This window comes from Sturnus vulgaris, chromosome 4, assembly GCF_052056855.1.
Source record: "Sturnus vulgaris isolate bStuVul1 chromosome 4, bStuVul1.hap1, whole genome shotgun sequence".
NCBI classification, from domain to species: Eukaryota; Metazoa; Chordata; class Aves; order Passeriformes; family Sturnidae; genus Sturnus; species Sturnus vulgaris.
Genome location: NC_142246.1, coordinates 27658581 through 27678425, shown reverse-complemented (window position 1 = coordinate 27678425; position 19845 = coordinate 27658581). Strand labels below are relative to the sequence as shown.

General features: G+C 41.2%; 1 protein-coding gene across 3 annotated transcripts in view; it reads left to right on the top strand.

Annotated features, from left to right (window-relative positions):
• The window catches only part of DLC1 (DLC1 Rho GTPase activating protein), a 216252-nt gene extending 202570 nt beyond the window's left edge, over positions 1-13682 (top strand). For all 3 annotated transcript variants that reach the window (XM_088163409.1, XM_088163410.1, XM_088163411.1), the window contains 10 exons: positions 1293-2719; positions 3796-3972; positions 5892-6051; positions 6296-6494; positions 8411-8624; positions 9029-9143; positions 10029-10250; positions 10677-10894; positions 11073-11246; positions 11744-13682. In XM_088163409.1, coding sequence (XP_088019535.1) covers positions 1293-2719; positions 3796-3972; positions 5892-6051; positions 6296-6494; positions 8411-8624; positions 9029-9143; positions 10029-10250; positions 10677-10894; positions 11073-11246; positions 11744-11864 — 3027 coding nt within the window. In that variant the 3' untranslated portion in view covers positions 11865-13682. The remainder of the gene's footprint in view (positions 1-1292; positions 2720-3795; positions 3973-5891; positions 6052-6295; positions 6495-8410; positions 8625-9028; positions 9144-10028; positions 10251-10676; positions 10895-11072; positions 11247-11743) is intronic.
• Positions 13683-19845: the final 6163 nt, after the last annotated feature.

Here is a 19845-nt window from a genome sequence, read left to right as displayed (position 1 = left end):
AAAGAAAACGATGCTTGCTCTGTGTCTCGTGTATTTGGTCATAAGAAATAAATACAGTATTTCACTTACTTTCTTGAGCTGATGAAATGTCCTATAAAAAGAAAAAGGAAAAACTAGGAGATGATCAGGATCTGAAGTATGCATACATAAACTACTTGAAATATGAATTTACTTGTTTTTCAAAATATAAATGTTTGTATTCTTGGCACACAAATAGTTACAGTTTGGGGCATGCGTATGTGTTTGTTTTTAAATGAAAGCAAATTAAACAAAAGAAGTGAAATTCATGGAGCTGGGTGGCAGAGCTTCTTACTCTGAACTCTGAAGATTGTTTTGTGGTTTCATGGTGTCATATTAAAATATCTTCACTGGTTTTATTCCTCCAATGTGAAACTTTCCACATATTTGGAAGACCAAATATGCCAGGATCCTTCCCTTTCAGTATTTAGATGAAAAGATTGTAGGCGTAATGGATGTATGTGTAATTGTACTCTGAGCATTACTCATACATCAAACATGTTATTTACAATTTACTTACGTGCTGCACTGTCAGTGAGCTCTTGCTGCTCACTATCTACAAGTGTTAAAGTTTGCCTGAAGCTAGACTGAAGTAGAGAATTCACAGAACATTCTTAAAATTTTAGCTGCTAGCCTGTGGGAGGAAGAGTGGACCAGGTAAGAGCCTGGAGCCATCACACTCTAGCAGTGCAAGAGCTACTTTTGCTGTCTCATTAGTCACAGCTAGGAGGCTGTTCAGAGTTCCCAAATGGGTAAGGAATTAAGCCCCTAAAATTCAGAATGTATGAGAAACATCTCGTAATTGCAAAGAGGAGTATAAACATAAAGCCACTATCAACAAAGTGTAGCTTTGGAGAGAGTCCAGAGGGACCCCAACCCCTGACTGACTCCAGTTTAAAATGTTATGCATGCCAGGAATTTCCATTGATGTGAGGGCTATCCACTGTGACCAATTAATTAAAAGTCTATGGATACTAGAGTTTTTAAAATAGAACAATTTAAAGTAGATTGTATAGTTTGTTTCTTTTTATGAACGTTATATCTTTTGTACTTAAAACCAGTCAAAATATATTGCCTGTACTATGTTATCTTTTCCCGTGATAGACTTTATGGTCTAATCTTCCTCTCCCTGAAGTAAAACACTGTTTTCACTTTAAATTCAGTGAGAACAAGGTCATGCTTTTAAAGCAGTTTAGTGGACATTTTATTTAAATGCAACCACCTTTGCTGTTTGAGCAGTTTGCAAGCAATACTTTCAGGGTTCTTCTTTGCAGAGTGAAGATTCAGATGAAGATGAACCTTGTGCAATAAGTGGCAAATGGACTTTTCAGAGGGACAGCAAGAGGTGGTCGAGGCTTGAAGAGTTTGATGTCTTCCCTCCAAAAGCGGACTTGAACATCCCGTCCCCAGAAGCTCCTCACCTGACGAATGCAGCAAGTAGGGAGAGTGTGCTCACGGACCTCAGCGAACGCCAGGAGGTGGCTTCTATCCTGAGCATCAGCAGCACCAGCAGCCACCAACCCACCCTGCAGAGCGAGGCGTCTACCACCAGGACAAACTCGGTGGTGAGCGTTTGTTCATCGAGCAATTTTGTAGCCAATGATGACTCATTCAGCAGCCTGCCCTCGCCCAGGGAGCTGAATAGCTTCAGCTTCAGCACAAAAGCCAACGAGAAGAACGCCAAGTCCAAAACAAAGAGCCTGCTCAAGAGAATGGAGAGTCTTAAAATCAAGAGTTCTCACCATGGCAAGAGCAAAGCTCCTTCAAAGCTTGGCCTGATTATTAGCGGGCCAATCCTGCAGGAGGGCATGGATGAAGATAAACTGAAACAACTTAACTGTGTGGAGATTTCCACCCTCAATGGCAATCACATCAACTTCCCTATGGTACGAAAGAGGAGCGTCTCCAATTCCACCCAGACCAGCAGCAGCAGCAGTCAGTCTGAGACGAGCAGTGCTGTCAGCACGCCCAGTCCTGTCACACGAACACGCAGCCTCAGTGCCTACAATAAAAGGGTGGGCATGTACCTGGAAGGCTTTGACCCCTTCAATCAGTCAACATTCAGCGATGTGATGGAACAGAACTTCAAAAACCGGGGCAGTTTTGCAGAAGACACTGTGTTTTTTATCCCTGAGGATCATAAGCCTGGCACTTTTCCCAAAGCACTCTCCAATGGCAACTTCTCCCCTACAGAAGGCAACACCTCTGTGAACTGGAGGACAGGGAGTTTCCATGGACACGGCCACCTCACCCTCCAGAGGGAGAACAGTGGCGACAGCTCCAAAGAGCTGGGCATGGGAAAAAGGCGCAACTCCTCCAGTTCAATGAGCAGCCGCCTGAGCATTTACGACAATGTGCCAGGTTCAATCCTGTATTCCAGTACAAGCGACCTGGCCGACCTCGAAAACGAAGACATATTCCCAGAACTAGATGACATCCTATACCATGTCAAAGGGATGCAGAGAATAGTGAACCAGTGGTCAGAGAAGTTCTCAGATGAAGGGGACTCTGACTCAGCACTCGACTCCATCTCTCCATGTCCTTCCTCTCCAAAGCAGATTCACCTTGATGTAGATAATGATCGAAGGACACCAAGTGACCTTGACAGTACAGGGAATTCACTGAATGAAACAGAAGAGCCCACAGGGATCCAGGACAGGAGAGACTCTGGGGTTGGTGCATCGCTGACACGTTCCAGCAGGTGAGATCATGAGCATTAGCACTTGGGGTAGCCTGGGGTGCCCCTCCAGCCCCCTATAGTAGCTGCACCACACTTAGTTAAGGTGCAGTAGAAGCTGTGGCTGTTCAAGCACACATGTGCTGTTCCATTGCTTCCCAAAAACATTATGGGCAAGAGAAGTATTTGGGCAAGACCTTGTGGTTCCTACGATTCATAGCTGTATGTTTGTATGTTCAGCCTGAGTCATCGTTGAAAAAGCAATGTTAATGCAGTTTTGGGGCACAATAATTCTTCAGACTGAAATGGTGCATGGGAGGGGAGTGCCATCAAGTAGGATTAATCACTTTTTAAGTTGGCTAGGAGAACCAAGAGTAAGTATGTTCTGGTTTGTGTCAGTGTGTAGTAAAAGCCTTGACTTTTAGACTGTTTCAAAAAATTGCATTTTTCAGTACCAGGCTGTTTCTAATAGCATGCTAGGGCACTAAATCTGTGAGGAAAATGAGGCTTGATTACATTCTCTTGATCAGTGTAGCACAATGGGAGACTGGGGGAGTTCCAGTGGCCTCCAGATTCTGCTGGGAGTTTTACCAGTACTGTATTTTGTATTGTGAATAGAGCAAGGATTTTAATTCTTTCTAGCTTTGTTTCCAGTTTTCCTTTAAAAGTGGTGCAAATCATTTAGTCATCTACAGCTGCTTGTTTAAACTTAATGGGACTTCTAGAAGTGCAGAGTTCCTATTTGATAAGTCCTTTAAAAATTCATGCCATTTTTTGTTAATGGAGCTTTTTTGATTCCCATTGCCATAATACTGAAAGCACTTTGGGTGAAGGGCGTTGGAGCCCTTGGAGTATATCTGATAGGGCAAGGTTGTGTAGCTGTGGGTCAGCTCAGAGTGCACATTCCCATGTGAAGCACCTGCCCAACTGCATCGCACCAGGTGAGGCAGAGATGCTGCTGGCTGATACCTGTGAAATCTCAGAAGAATGCAGCCGCCAAGGGCAGGGATCTCAGCGGTGCATTTGCGGTAATTGCTGCTCATGTTTTGCTGAGACATTTCAGTAACCTGCCCTTTCTCTGTCTCCCATCTTCTCCACAGGCACAAGCTAAGGTGGCACAGCTTCCAGAGTTCCCACCGGCCCAGCCTCAGCTCAGCATCACTGCAGATCAACTGCCAGTCTGTGGCACAGATGAACCTGCTGCAGAAGTACTCTCTCCTGAAGCTGACTGCTCTCCTGGAGAAGTACACTCCTTCCAACAAGCATGGTTTCAGCTGGTAAGGACACAGCGCTGTGTATAGAGAGCCTGACTATGCAAGCATGACAGTTCTGCTTTATCCCAGGCAACGTTTGGAAAGATGTAATGCATCCGTCCAATCCTTCTTTTTCCATATTTGCACTTCTTCCTCCAGCCTGTGCTGACAGTGATTTGTGTTTTCCTAAGACGGGGCTAAAATCACTAACCCTTTACGTAAGTGTAATCCTATTAGGCTTCAGAGATGTGTTTATGGGGACATGTGAGGGAACCAAAGCAATGAGGTACAGACCAGCTTTCTGAAGAGGAAAATGTTCAGTATCTGTAGCAAAAGAAGGACCACTTGTTTATTGAGGCAATTAGCAAGCAGTGGCACAAATTGCAGCCAATGTTAATAGGCTCACGTTTCTTCAGTTATTCTTAAATATTTGCATTATTTCCTTTACATAATTATGTAATTAAATAACATAAATTTCTCTTAACTCTAGTATCTCACTAGCCAAAATTTTGGTTTCCCTTTTTAAGGCACTATAAATCAGTTATCTTGAAAAAGAGATGGAGAGAGGAAGAAAGGTTGGGAGAGCCATGGAGTTGTTTGTAGGCAGCAGTTTCTGCTGTGGCCAGGTGCTTGTAACCCAGTTGAATATGTTTTGCCAGAAGAATGAAGTAGAAAGCTCTTTTATTATTGTATCTGCAGTACAGCCTGTAACCTTCAGGATGCAAAGGACGCAAATAAAATTTTCCTTGTCCATACCACAGGCCAGCCTCCTCCCTTCCCCAGGAGTCACAGAGAGTTTTTAGCTTCGGCATCAAAGTACCTCCTGTTCAAAGGCTGTTATTATGTCAGTCTTTCTAAATACAGAAGTTGTTTGTTCTGAAAGACAGAAATAAGTATTGACCAGTTATCCCTGCATGCTTCAGATTCTCAGTGGAGATCGCAATGTGTTTTTTCACATTCCATTGGCATGTTTTTTGACAAAGCAAGTATTATTCATACATGTATCAATAATGCCCTAAACTTAACTATATGGCAATACAAATTGGTTCTGTTTTACTATGTAACAGATTAGTCAGCTGTAAATCCAATGCACTGTTTGTATAGCTGTACTGTATGTTGAAATGTTAAATGTCTCCCTGTTTTCAGTGCAACTATGTCCTATTAGTTGTTACACTGGACATTAGCTTTCCTCCCTGTTTAGGAAAATGACCTCAATATTTTCACATTTTAGTGCCTTTTTTTTCCCCCCTTTATAAAACCAATACTCTTGGGGACACAGGGGTAAATCATTCCTTTGTGTTTAGTAACTTTTTCCTTGGAGTCATAAGCAGATGGAAAGGCCTCTCAATGAAACTGGAGTGGGAGGTGGGGGTAACAAAAGTCACTGGCTGACAAGGAGGGGGGTCCTTCAAAGGGGTTGTTTATAGAGCTGAAGTTTTTAGCTGACAAACTCAAATGTATTACATCAGTTTCCTGCTGTTCCCCACACTGGTGGGTGGTGGACCCAGTTTGAGGACTTTGCAGAACAAGTAGTTGACATACAAAAGCTCATTGTTCAAATGCCCATCTTTCCTGAAACTTAAAGAAGCAGTGTTATAAGGGGTCACTGACCGCAAGATTTATTTTGACTCTTTTGCAATTCAATCTGGCCCCTGCAGTTTTACCCCTGTAGCTTTGCTCCTCCTATTGATGGAATAGCACCACATTAATACTTAGAGGCAGCATACTGCCTCAAATGTCAAGCCTTTCTCTTAGAGAAACTCTTGGGTTTTTTTCCCCTCACCCTTTCCAGCCCTGAGTGGATTAACTAATTTATACTGTCACTATTGTTCATGTTACTAAATGTGTTTCACTAATTTTCACTTACTTGCCAAATTACTGGAGATACAGAAGATAAATAATCAACAGAAGTTGAATATGTGTCATTCTCTTCACTTAAACAGGGCAGTACCAAAATTTATGAAAAGAATAAAGGTGCCAGATTATAAAGACCGAAATGTCTTTGGAGTGCCACTGCAAGTGAACGTGCAGCGCACGGGGCAGCCTCTTCCCCAGAGCATTCAGCAAGCCATGCGCTACCTCCGCAACCACTGTCTGGATCAGGTGTGTTCTCTTACTCTCTTATTCCACGTGCATGCACCCCCCAAAGCCCAGCTTTCCATTAGTTGTTATTGTTCCTGAGTCAGACTGAAAAAAGGAGGCTCAAAACAGGACAAAATAGATAATTAATGCGTGGAAAGCTTTCCACGCAAATTTAGAGCCCATACTTAAGAAGCTAAAGAGCATGCTTGCACTTGAGATTTTCTAGATCCATTGTAAATGTCTTTACTTTTATACGTATATTTAGGTTGGACTGTTTAGGAAATCTGGAGTCAAATCAAGAATTCAGGCTTTGCGTCAAATGAATGAGAGTTCCACAAACAGCGTCAACTACGAAGGCCAGTCTGCCTATGATGTAGCAGACATGTTAAAGCAATTCTTCCGTGATCTCCCTGAGCCTCTCATGACCAACAAACTCTCTGAGACCTTCTTGCAGATATACCAGTGTAAGTAGTGAGGTTCTGCAGCAGATAACAAATGGTCATCTGTGTAGCAAGGGTGGAAATCTGTAATACTGCTGCTCTGGGGGCTACACCTATTTATTGTATTGGTCCTTGCTTTTCTCCAGTCACTGTTACAGTTCAGGCTGCCTCTAAGGAATGCTTTTTTGGGGGGCATTGTAGTTTTATTGCAATTTATTGTACAAGTTCTTTTAATTTCACCTTTCTCTCTAGTTCAGGAGCAAATATAAGTCCTTCATCACTTGCTGTAAATTTTCTTCTCTTCTTTGAGCATGCTTGATATTATGGTTTGAAAATTAGCTACATCTAGTGTGGCTAAGTAGACGAGCAGAGCAAGCATTATGTGAACAGAGTTTGGGACCTTTGAAGGGATTCGCAAGGCAGCCAAAAATTTTTATTTTCTTATAATTCATTTTCTGCTATCATTCACCTCAACTGTTTAAAAACAAGCTCTAAGTGGTAAGCTTTTGTGTTACTGACTTGTAGCTACTTTACAGATAAGTACCATAAAGTATTCAGAGTAAATCACATAAAAAATGGAGTTTATCAATGCTCGTGAAAAGAAATAATTACAAAAAGGTTATGGAAATTTCCTTCAGAGCTCCATAGGTGCAGATGATGTTTTAAAATATTGTACAGACCATTTTTTCAGTGCAAGCATTTTTTTGTGCGTGTTTGGTTTCCCAAACAAGTTTATGGAGAAAACTAACCAGACTCTCCACTTCCATGCATATTAAACAGCAGCTCTGTGGGTTTAGAGCCAAAAGAAGTTTGACAGAGCATTGCAGGAGTTTCTGTTCCTTTCCTTTTGCAGGCGGTAGGTCTGAGGAATTCCCAGAGGTGGTCGGGAAGTATTATCTCTGTGTAAAGCAAAGAGCTTTAAAACAGCTGTAAATTTTGCTTCCCTGCAAAGGGCAAAATTTCCCTTTGCTTTGGTGCTATGCACCAGGCTGCACACTGGAATGCACGTGGCTTAAAAGTGCTTTGAGCTGATTGAGAGGAGAGCATGAGAAACTTGATTTTTGCTTAAAACTGCTTTCTAAACTCACCTGCTAGCCTTACAAAGTTGCTGAAGCCCAAAGCAAATACCAATTAAGTATCTGGGTAGCACTATGTGTATTATGAGACGTAGTGAGGGTGGTAGGCTGCTAATGATGATATAAATGCTCCAGGACTCAGACTCTGATGTTGTCTTCAGAGGTGGCTTATTGGAAATCCCTTTATAAAAAGCAGATCTGGTCTGGGTTATTTCATTTTTTGTTCCTTTCAAGTTTGGAAGAGAAAGCTTTATATAAAGACACATCAAATTTTTCCAATGGCTGTTTGTTGTTGGTAACCAAGGAGCTGTTTAATGGTATGGGGCTTCACAGCGTTGACTTTCTTTTTCCACTGCATGACTTTGAATGATCTGCTCAATAAAGTAACCCTCTCTGTTCAGTAAAGCACTTTCTGGATGTTTTGTGACATCCCTGTTGAAAATGTTTGCTAGCTAATTTACTTAATTAATTTACCTATTCTAAAATGCATTCATGTTTTAAATTTCTTTGCAAGCCAAAGAACTTCTAAATTGGCTGGACTATGTTTGCTTGTTCCCTGCCTGAATCCAGGCTTCTGTCCTTTTAGTGCATCTGCAGGAGCATGTAGCTGTTGAATCTAAAATTAACTCTGGCCTAGGCACAGCTTCTTGCTTGCATTTCTTGCGAGGCAGGAAATAGCTGAGGGTAGTTAAACTAGTGGGTTAAAAAAAATTCCTTCATGTTTCCTACAAATGGTATGCATCCTGAAGGAAATCACTTCAAACTCGAGTCAAATATTTGAAGCTGGAGTTTGCTTTGGGATGTATTCATGCTGTGTGTGTGGAAAATCAATGGGCTGATGAGAGAATTACTAATCTTATGCAGATGTGCCAAAGGATCAGCGTCTCCAAGCTATCAAGGCTGCCATTATGCTTTTACCTGATGAGAACAGGGAGGTCCTCCAGATTCTTCTCTATTTCCTGAGTGATGTCACAGCTGCAGTGAAGGAAAACCAGATGACACCAACAAACCTGGCTGTCTGTTTAGCACCTTCTCTCTTCCACTTGAACACTCTCAAAAGAGAGAATTCTTCCCCAAGGTACGTTTTTGGGAGCAGGGCTCACTGCTGCTGGTCCCATAGCAGTGATGTGCAATAGGCACAGTCTGGGATTGATGCTGCCAGCTGTGATCACCTCACACACCTCAGAGAGCACCAGCTGTAGAACAGTTATGGGATCTTACCTTCTGTTGGAGATTTGTTAAAATATGAACAAGCTCATATGGAGGAAAATAAATGTGGCTGGGGGCAGGGGTTTCCAAAGAAAAGGCTTAGAAAGAGTAGCAAGAGAAGCTGGCAACATCATGCCTGTATTTGGTACCCAGCAGCACTGCTCTAAATCACCAGCACATTTGGGAATCCTACTGTTTTGTTCCCAAGCATGTCTCTTGCTCTGCAACAAATAATTGGATGTATGTATGTGTATGCTCTTTTTCCCTGTGAAGGGTGATGCAAAGGAAACCAAGCCTGGGCAAACCCGATCAAAAGGACCTAAATGAAAATCTGGCTGCAACCCAAGGGCTAGCTCATATGATTGCTGAATGCAAGAAACTCTTTCAGGTAAAACACCTGCCTTCAAAACTGATGGGTGGAATATGCATTAAGATGTCTTAGATCTGCTGTATAATGAAAAGTCTCTTTATTTTAATGAAGTTTAACACTATGATAAATAGCTTTTTAAAAACCTTTACGTCCTGATCTCTGTGCACACATGAATTAGAAGTGGTGCCAGAAGAGAAAGAGAGTTGTTCTGTTGGCTCTGGTGCTCTGAAGTCAGGAGGCAGTTGTGGGGTTTGGCACATTTTTGTTGCATCCAAGCTTCATTTGGAACACATTTTCAAATTTTTATTGTGCAGCCATGAGGGTCTTTGAACCTCAGCTCTAATTACAAAGCAAGAAGCTATTTCCAGGAATTTCAGTGCTCATTTTATACTTAAATTCCCAAGAGTTAGCAAGACAGGCCACAAAAGCTTCCTGGAATATAACACTGTCAAACCATAGGTTGAAGGATCTGTAGGAACTAAAGCATGCTCCCTCTAGGGCCTGTGATGGAGAACCAGACAAGTCGAGTCCTGGTTTTCCTCACTGTCATCAAATCTTTTCAGAGCCCTCAACTGAAGACGTGCCTGTCTCTTTCCCTGCAGTTGACAATGTTGCCTTCTTCCTTCAGTTTGCAGGATAAACTGTGCTGTGGGAATTAATCTAGTTGTGTAGTAAAGGGGGATACTCCACAGAATAAAATAGGACACCCCATAAAAGAGAGACTAATTTGAGTTAAATCAAAGTCGCAAACTTAATTTTGGCATTTCTTCATATTGAGTGCTTAACCTGACACATACACATCCCATCACTTACAAAACTAACAGACACATGTCCCTGTGGGTATTGAGCTGTGATCTGGGGAGAGAGCTGCAGGAGGATGATTTCACCCTTGTCACCCCTCAGATACCAGAAGAAATGAGCAGGGGTCGGAACTCGTACACGGAGCAGGACCTGCGTCCCCTCAGCCTGGAGGAGCTCCGGGGCAGCAGCAGCAACACGGAGCCCTCTGACTACCACTGCTACCTCCAGGACTGCGTGGATGACTTGCTCAAGGAGATGAAGGAGAAGTTCAAAGGCTGGGTCAGCTGCTCCACATCAGAGCAAGCAGAGCTGGCATACAAGAAGGTATGCACCCTGTCACTCACACCACAGCTCTGGGTTTTAGCTCACTTGTGATGTAGGATGTTACAGAAGGTTCAGTACGCATCTTTACTTTGCAGATAGATATTAGAAAAAAAGTCTTGATCTTTTGATGTAGTTGCACACCATATGAAAACACCATGTCTTTCAGCAGTAGTTTGCCAACACACACGGATTTGTGTTCTTCTGTTTATCCAGCCCAGGAATGTATTGAATTTACACACCTTCTCTCACACATGCAAAGCCTCAACAAGCTGAGTCACTGTGCAAGTAGTAGGAAAGAAATTTCTCATCTCGGATCTTTCACTGCTCAGAACTAGCAGATGGAAAAATGTTTCAATAAGATTCTTAAAAAATAAACTTGAAAGTGTAAGGAAGGGGAAAATTAAAGACTCTGCTAATTTTCCCCAGGTTTGTGAAGGTCCCCCACTCCGATTATGGAAAACTACCATTGAAATATCAGCTACACCAGAGGATGTTTTAAATCGTTTACTTAAAGAGCAGCATCTTTGGGATGAAGATCTTATAGAGTCAAAAGTAATCGAGCCTTTGGACAGCCAGACAGATATATACCAGTATGTCCAGAACAGCATGGCACCTCACCCAGCAAGAGACTTCGTTGTCTTAAGGTAAGACATTCATGTGCAATGATGTTTATATCCTACACATATGGCAACCTTGCTTATTCCTTTATAATATCAGCTATATTGGTAAATATATTTGTGCCTAAATTGAATTCTTATTAGATGTTTGAATTACTGTTTGTCAAATAAAGGATTTTTGGGGTTTTTTTTCTTTATTTCTTAGAACATGGAGGACAAACTTCCCCAAAGGAGCCTGTGTGCTTCTAGCAACCTCAGTGGACCATGACCGGGCTCCTGTGGCAGGTGTCAGAGTCAATGTGCTCCTGTCGAGGTATCTGATTGAGCCCTGCGGGTCAGGAAAATCGAAACTTACCTACATGTGCAGAATTGATTTAAGGTAGGAAATCCCATTTTGTCCTTTGGTGGTGGTAACTTTTCTTGTGTAGTTTCAGTGTGGTCAGTGGAAAACTTAGACTGTTTAACAGACTTTAGCTTGGCCAGTAGCACATCCTTCCCAAAGGCAAGCACACAGGTCTCTGAGATGTCACAGAAAGTTGGCTTCAGTGCACATCTGGCTCCAGTATGTGCTCCACCATCACTATTTGTATACAACCCCACCCTTTCCTCAAACAGCCATATTGGATGCAAGGACATGTTCATTTTAATACTTAGCTAGTAAAGGTTGTCACAAAACTTTCCATAACTTTTCCTTACTGTGACAAACTTTTCAAGGAAATCTATATATTAGTAGGGTTGAGCTGCACAGTAAGCAGTACTAAGGAGATTTCCTAGTCAGGCATTTAACCACCTAGATAAAGATTTGATTGTGATTAAGAAAATATGTACAACGTCACTGGTACCTTCCTCATCATTACTTTTTCCTCCGCACAACAGGGGCCACACGCCAGACTGGTACACCAAGTCTTTTGGACATTTGTGTGCAGCAGAGGTTGTCAAGATACGAGACTCTTTCAGTCAGCAGAGTCCTGAGAGCAAGGAAGTAAAATCCAGGTGACTACTGAAGAGGAACAGCCCCACCTCAGCAGCAGGGACATTACCCAAACCTGAGGCTTGTGTGCTGCAGACCAGACCTCTGTTCCACCTGCAAGTCGTGTCATGAAGGGATGACAGCGTGAGAACTTGACTGTGAGCATTACTATAGGACTGTGGCCATACCATACACTTTAAAGCTGCTTCCTGTCTATGTAAGGTCTATAGTGTAGACCTCGACTGGAATACATAGGAGAACTGTGCAAAAAATAAAAATTAAAAAAAAAATTACTATTAGATGGTTTGAATTGCTTCTGAGAAGCAAATTTCTTTAAATGCAAAATATATTATGAAATATGGTGAAGGCTCATCATTCCCATGTGAAATACTTAGCTTTATGTACATACTCATGTCATTTTATTTGTAGTGCATTGAGGGACTGGTGTATCCACTGGAATAGTTGGTACTCTTCAATGTGTTCTCACTGAGATAAGCAGAGAAAGGTTTGCACAGAGATTGAAGTGTGAATGAGTGTGTTAATGGTTGAAAGGATAGAAGAAGTTGAATTTGAAATGTGTCTGGTACACTGATTGCAACCAGAATGGATTTTAGTATGCTGGATACAGTTCAACCTAGAATGGGACTCCCCTGTGGACCAGGAGTAGCCATCCTTCGAATGTGCTAGTTCTGCCTTTTGCTCAGCTCTAAATTTGTTGAAAACCCTAAGCAGATGTTACAAGAGGCTTGCTTCAGCTACTGTCCACTCCTTATCCAGATGATCTTTTAGGAGTGATGAGCAATTCTAGAAAAAATTTAAGTAAATACACTTTTGAGCAACATAGCAGCTTAGAAATGAAATGTCTGCAATGGTGAGGAGAGCCAATCACATCAGTTGTTAAAAAACAAAAATGTCCATTGCTTTTACTCCTACCTGCGTTATCTATAGGTGTTTTAATGAGCTTTTATATATTTTATTGTATTCTAACGGCTCAAGAGGAAAAAAGTCAACACTGGAGTTGTGGTGGCAGGAGGTGGCAGGACTCGTGCAGTAGCAGCTGGGGTGACTTGCCTAGGGAGAGTCACACAAACTCTTTCCCTTACTCACCCCCCTTTGCCTGTTTTCCTAAAAGCTGCGTGTTAACGTGAACAGAACCTGCATGTGAGCAGTTTGGAGGGATATATTTGGCAGCAGAAAGGAGGGTGCAGTTTTGTTGTGTTTTAAACCCTTTGGGATATTTTCTCCTTCTTGAGAACCAACTTATATGAACTGTAGGAAGTCCTGAGGTCCTCTGGAAAGATGTCTTTTGTAGGTTTTACTGTAAAGGTAAAGATTTGCTTTCAAAGTGCAGTATTAAGTGATAAATGTATTTTGTGGTGAGGGTATGAATGAGTTGCAAGATGGAATCTTGACTGAGACTTTTTTACCATTGTCAGTATTATTATAAGCTTTTTGATGGAGATTTTTTTTATAATGGCAAATAATGTAGTACTTCCTGTAACAATATTCCTCATGAGTAGGAAAATCTTGTATATTCTTCTACATCAAACACTTTTGAATTTGTAAAATTGTATGTTGTACATACCATTCTATTGTAAACATGTATACTTGCCCACAGTGTACTGTCAAACATAGATTAAGCATGATAAAGATTATTTAAAATATACCTGTATTTATACCTCAGATATTCTTTTTGGGTTTTTGTACCTCAAGTATGTTTTCTATTGTAAATGTGCTTTACATGAGTATGATCTACGCGAGAGAAAGGAAAATGTTTAACTTGCTATAGATGTCTGTACAGAATATACTCAATAAGTGCACTATTAAATGTTTAAAATTGGATAATCGTAATGAGCTTTATTTTATTCTGCATTCTTCCTTCCACTCTCATACCAAGAGGGGGAGGTGTTTTTCTTACTTCTGGTTCTTTACATACCAAGCCAACAGCAGAGCCACACCTGCCCTCTCCTAGGATGATATTTATAGTATTGTTAAAGGTACCAAAGCCACTTCAAAGTTTTTGGAAGACAGGACATTGCAATGGCAGATAGCTAGACAGAAGCATACCCTAATCAATTGCTTCATACCTTTATAATAGTGAGAAGAAACCTCTGGTTTGCTGTGGTCTTGTAGAAAGGTATGCTTGAATTTAACAGGGTGGAAAGCAGCAGTATGGAATGCTGGAAAATAATTCTTTGCTTTCCTATTTTCTAAAGAGAGAATGAGGGCATGATGAGTTGTGGAGTCATAGGTTTGCTTCAAAAGACACACGTGTAAAAGTAATTGGAGAAAGTTAAAAGCACAGAAATGAAGCCAAATAGGAGGCCAGGAAGATATACAAACAACAGACTAAACTAACTAGTGTAAAACCAAGCCAAAGACAGCTGTTAATTCAAGCAACTTTTCAAAGTATTCAAAGTCTTAGCCAACAGAAATATAATTTGGGCATCTGAAGGAGGGTTTTGATTTGTGAGGCTTGTCTGATACAGCAGCTGTGAGAAGGCCTGCTGCCTTTCAGTTACCAACATCATCCTATTCTTTCTCTGCCTGAGCATCCCAAAGTCCTGATCACTATCACTTCCCACTTCATTCCCCAGGGAGCTGCTTCAGAGTCCGGCAAAAGCAAGCCTCTTGTTGCCATGGTATTAGTTCTCACACACCAAAGAGTTTTAGAGAACCTTTCTGATAAGAGCCTGCCATTTGTTTGGCTGTTACAGAACCCTTTTTCTTGCCAAGTCAATACTTAACTGAACATTTAAACAAAAAATACCAAACAGTTCACAGTTTTGGGGCCCTTGGAACAAGCAGAGTTAGAACTAATTTTTTTTTTCTGTAATGGTGGTTTTGCTTGGATCTTTAAGCACACTGACACTCCTCTGGAAACTTAAGGATTTACACTGCAATTTGTTTAAAATGCATTTAGATTACTTTCAAATTAGCATTTTCTTAAATTTATTTCTACAATAAGTTAATTTTGTACATTTTGTAATTTTGTTAATAAGTACAATGAGTTAATTTTGAATCTTCTAAGTAACCTCAGCCTCCTGAATGTTTGTGTTCTTGGCACCTTCATTTGCAGATGTCCATGTTGTTGCAGAACAGCAGAATTCAATCTTCCATGTCGGTGGGTTTTTTGTCAGCTGTCTCTCAGGTTCCTTTTGGGATGTTCTCCTGCTTTAAGCAGTAGTTGCCATAGAGGAAGTGCAGGCTGAGCCCCTGTTCCATTCCAGGTGCTGGTGTGAATAACTGTGTGCAGTTAACTGTGTACTGTGCAATATGTGTACATCACATCCCTGGGGTAACACAGGTCCAGTCTGCCCTGTGCTTCGGTAATGCTGAATTTCAGTACTTCTTCTGATTAATTCAAACAGAGGAAGTCATGTTTCACTGTCATTCCTCAGGTAATGCACTCCACAATTAGATATTGATGAAGCTGTAAATAGTATCTTTCACCTTAAAGGCTGGAGATGTCACTAACACACATGGACAGTCTGGGAAAGGGAGACTGAGGTGGTGCAAAGCAGTGCCTCTGCAGTCTGGTACAAGACCGTGAAAAGAGCAAGACCTGGTATCCCCAGTAGGCTGTGCCAGGAGAAAGTTAATATGAAAACAGTATCCATGATTTGGGCTACATTATAAAAGGTGGATATTTTTACTTAAGGCATATGAAAATTACCTGTTATATAGGTGCTAGAAGCAGTGTCCTACAATCATAAGGAATGAAAACACGATACTGTTTCAACAGAGCAATGCATTAAGAATACTAGTTCCTTCATCTCTGTTATACCATAACTTCTCAATACAATCCTTCACTGCATCTCTGAAAAGTTACTTTCATCTATTTCTCATCTGTCAACCCAGAATGTTTTATTTCTCTCACAAGGAAAGGTATCAAATTCTAAAACAATTATTTCATAGCACCAGAGATTAGGGTGAAGATCTGATGCTAATACGCAATGCTTGCACCCACGTGCCTATTGCATTGAGCACTCTCCTGAGCTCTTGAGACTTGCTAAATTACTCCTCTGCAGCATCCTACTGTATTTTCCTGTATATTCTGAGGTGTCCAGATTGCTTCCAAGAAATAAATCCAGGGACAGTAAAATGCAGTGAAGTATGGGAAAGAATTCAAAGAAAAAATTCCATCAAAAGAGATTAAGGCACTGAACGGGCACATTTATAGAGAGAGATTCAAGACACAGTAAGACACGGTCTGGCCACTAGACAAGAGGGATGTAGTAAATGTCTACTAGCACTGGAAGGTCATAAAAACCCAGAAGAAGGGTTCAAATTAGCTGAGTGGGTGTACAAGATGGGATAAAAATTCGTTAATGGAAAATGTGAGGCAGAAGGAAAGGAAAAGGCATTTTCCACACAGCAAGAGGTCTTTGAGACTGTGGGACAATCTCTCTCTGAGAACCAGCAAGAGCATAAGTAATTTAAAACTGCACATCCTCACACCCTGGAATCATTGCTTCCTAGCTTCCATAAAGCATCACAAAGACATAGCAAGTCTCTCTTCATTATTTGCCATCATTACAGGACTTACAGGCTACCCTGTTTTGACCTTTAAGCACTGTCAGATAGTACTGCCTTGCTGAGCAAGAAAAAATCCGGTGTCAAAAATAAAATATCTCAATTATTTTGGAAGTTACTAATGAATCATTCTCTAAGAATTACACTGGAGGTTGTGGAGTGCAATTTGCTTACATTTTATTGAAGTGGACATTCACTTAAATGAGAAGATGCAATGCCTTCCCACCATGGGCCAAGAGCATGAAGATCAGCATAGGGAGGTTACCACACAACTGGGAGACCTCTTTGCTTCCCTAAGTTTTACTCAACATCCAGAAATATCTCTAACTGATTAGCATGATTCCCCCATCATAGAGACAATCAAATCCATCCTTCCATAGGCTCAGGGGATTTTCCTTACTACAGGAAGAAAAAGACCTACAGCAAGTGTGTTGTGCATGCTTTTCCAGGTACCAGCGTTCTGCTAGTCACTTCATTAGCTCAGGTAATAAAAGGGTGATGTGGTGGTCTGAATATCACAGTTGCTCCTAACCCACACACACATTTCTTAAGGCTTTATAACACTAAAAATGGAAAAGCCCCTTAGGAACAGAATTCTCAGTGAATGAAAGAATACTACTATTCAAAAAATCAAATATTTAAAAGGTAGAGTGTTAAAAGGGCTGGTACAGTTATGCATGCTTTCCAGGGAAGGAAATTAAACAGCTTTTTCCATGATATGATGACATAAGCATGTTATAAGCTGGTAGACAGGGTGATAATAGCCAAGATGGCCTTGATTTGAGGGAACTTATACCTTCATTTATTAGAGATGTAGGAAGATGGAAGATGGAAGATTTCATTAGTAAATGAAAAGGGAATTTTAGGAAAGGGTGGCATCATTTAAAACACTTAAGTGTCACTTGGGAGAACTGTCTTTTTTTAAAACAAGCCAGCTAGAAGAGAAGTAGATTACATTCATAAAGCAGCCTGGACTCAGATGGTGTGTAAGGTGTGCACAATAGAGGCATGGTTCTTCTAGAATTTTGGCCAAACACTCCCAACATGTTTAGGGACAGAAGCCTGACAGGTCTATTCAAAACAAGCAGGTCATCTGCTAAGTATTTGTCTTTTTTCAAAAACAACTAAAAGAAAATAAATTTCAGTCAAGGCACTGTAACAAGCTGATTAAACACATCATCTTCCTCTAGACTATAATTCATATAGTTCATAGAAGCACTGACAGTATGCCTAGTGAAGCTTTTAATAAGCTACTTTTTTACCCAAATCTCTGGGGAAAGTTGTACAATAGAGTGTATTCTAAGTAGTCTATTTAAACATATGAAAAGGAATGCAAAGATACTAAAATATTTGTTTTAACTCAATCGTATAATCTCTAGCAATCTGTAATCTTTTCATTTCTCTCTCTCAACAAAATGTCCGAAGAACACACATGGGCTTTTTCATTTCTTATTGAAGCCTCTGTCACCTACATAATTTATCAACTAGACTTTCCAAAGCATAAAACAAGTAATAAATCATACAATAATACAAACAATAATGCAAACTGAATTTGAATATCACACCTCACTGATACCTCCCCTATACCCTACAAAGTAGCTAGAACAACATTAAAATCGGTGCCTAAGTAAAAGGAAAAAAAATGACAAAACTTTGCTGCCCATAAACAATTTCATTCAGCAGATAACAATGAAAACTGCTTTAAGATACATAGAAAAGCAGCTTTGAGGGCCTTCTAGACTTTCTTGAAAAGAGAGGGAGATTCATTAAGGTAAGGTGTCTGGAGAATGGCACCTGCCCTCCCTCTGCTTAAGTGCTTTTACTCCATTATCTAGGACTGGGAGAAGTATTTACAAATTACTGAAACCAAAAAACTCTGGTGGTGTCTCCTGTAATCCTCAGCGAGGGTGAAGCCCCTACCTCCCAGTGGGGGGAAAAGCAGGTGAGGGTGATTCATGTCTTCATGGTGAGAACTGATGGGAATTCTATCCCCTAAGGGCATAACATCTCTGTGCTAGCTCCTCATCATTTCAAAGTATGCATAGAACCACAGAATCCATCTGGGTGCAAAAGACCTCTAAGATGGTTGAGTCCAGCCATTAATTCAGCACTGCCAAGCCCTGCATTAAACAGTGTGCCCCAAGTGCCCCATCCACACATCTTTTAAGTAACTCTGGGGATGGTGACTCCACCACTTCCCTGGCCAGCCTGTTCCAATGCTTGACAATCCTTTCCACAAAAAGATTTTTCTTAATATCCAATCCAATCCTCCCCTGGAGCAAATTGAGGGCATTTCCTCTCACTTTTTCCCTAGGAGAAAAACTGACCTCACCTCACTACAGCCTCTTTTCAGGCAGTTTCAGAGAGCAATGAGGTCCCTTCTGAGCCTCCTTTTGTCCAGCTTACCCACCACAGCTCCCTCACCACTCCTGACAAGACCTGTGCTCCAGACCCTTCCCCAGCTCTGTTGCCCTTCTCTGGACTCACTCCAGCCCCTCAGTGACTTTCTTGCAGCAACAGGCCCAAAACTGAAAATAGGATTTGAGGTGCAGCTTCACCAGTGCCAAGTACAGGGGCGTGTAGCATAGAAACATATACTCCTCGTAATGCTGGGCAAGTATTCAATAAAGGAGAAACATTTAGCTGGGGTCACAACTGCTCTTGAATTCCAGAACTGTAATTCCAGAACTGTACCCACAGCAGCACTAACACTACACAGTGCTTAGTCTGAAAGCTCCCTTACTTGGCTTTGGAGACCTCTGAAAATACATTAAATTGCATTTGAGGCCTTTTAAGAATGACCTTGAGCAAGTAGAAAAGTCAAAATTTTCTAGCTAACGTCTGAACCACAGTCCAAGAGAAATGACATTCACATTCTGTCTCCACCTTTCCAACCTAAGACAAGAGTAAATGATTGTGTATAAAATTATCACGTAACTGTCTAGGCAAAGCACTGGCCTTGTCACGTTAGTTGTGAAAAGGAAGAGGCAGAGTAGCTACTGAACTAGGTTCAATTCAACAGGCATGGGGCTGGGGAAGGAGGGGAGGCTGTGTCCCAAGCATCCTACCAGCAAGATCAACCAGGGAATGAATGGCACATCAAGAGCAGTGATAGAGCTCAGCTTTGCTGCTGAGGAGCACAGAGGTTTAAGCAGGCCAGTCATGGCTAACACACCAACACGCCTTAGGCATGCATTTGATAAAAACCTAAGCAACTAACTGGGAAGATCTAAGTGTCTAAAGTTTTTGGCTTGCATAGAATCCCATCCCTAGTTTGCTGCTAGAAAAGAGGCTAGAGACACTGATTCAAAATCTCACCAAGTGGTCTGATGAAAGAAGGAAAAACAAGCTGTTTTCTGGCACCATCTGCTCTATTATAAAAGTAGCTCTTTTGATAATTGGGAATTTCATAATTTCAAAATCTACATTTAGAACTCACTATTAGTTTTTTTGGAGAGCTTTGAGAAAAATA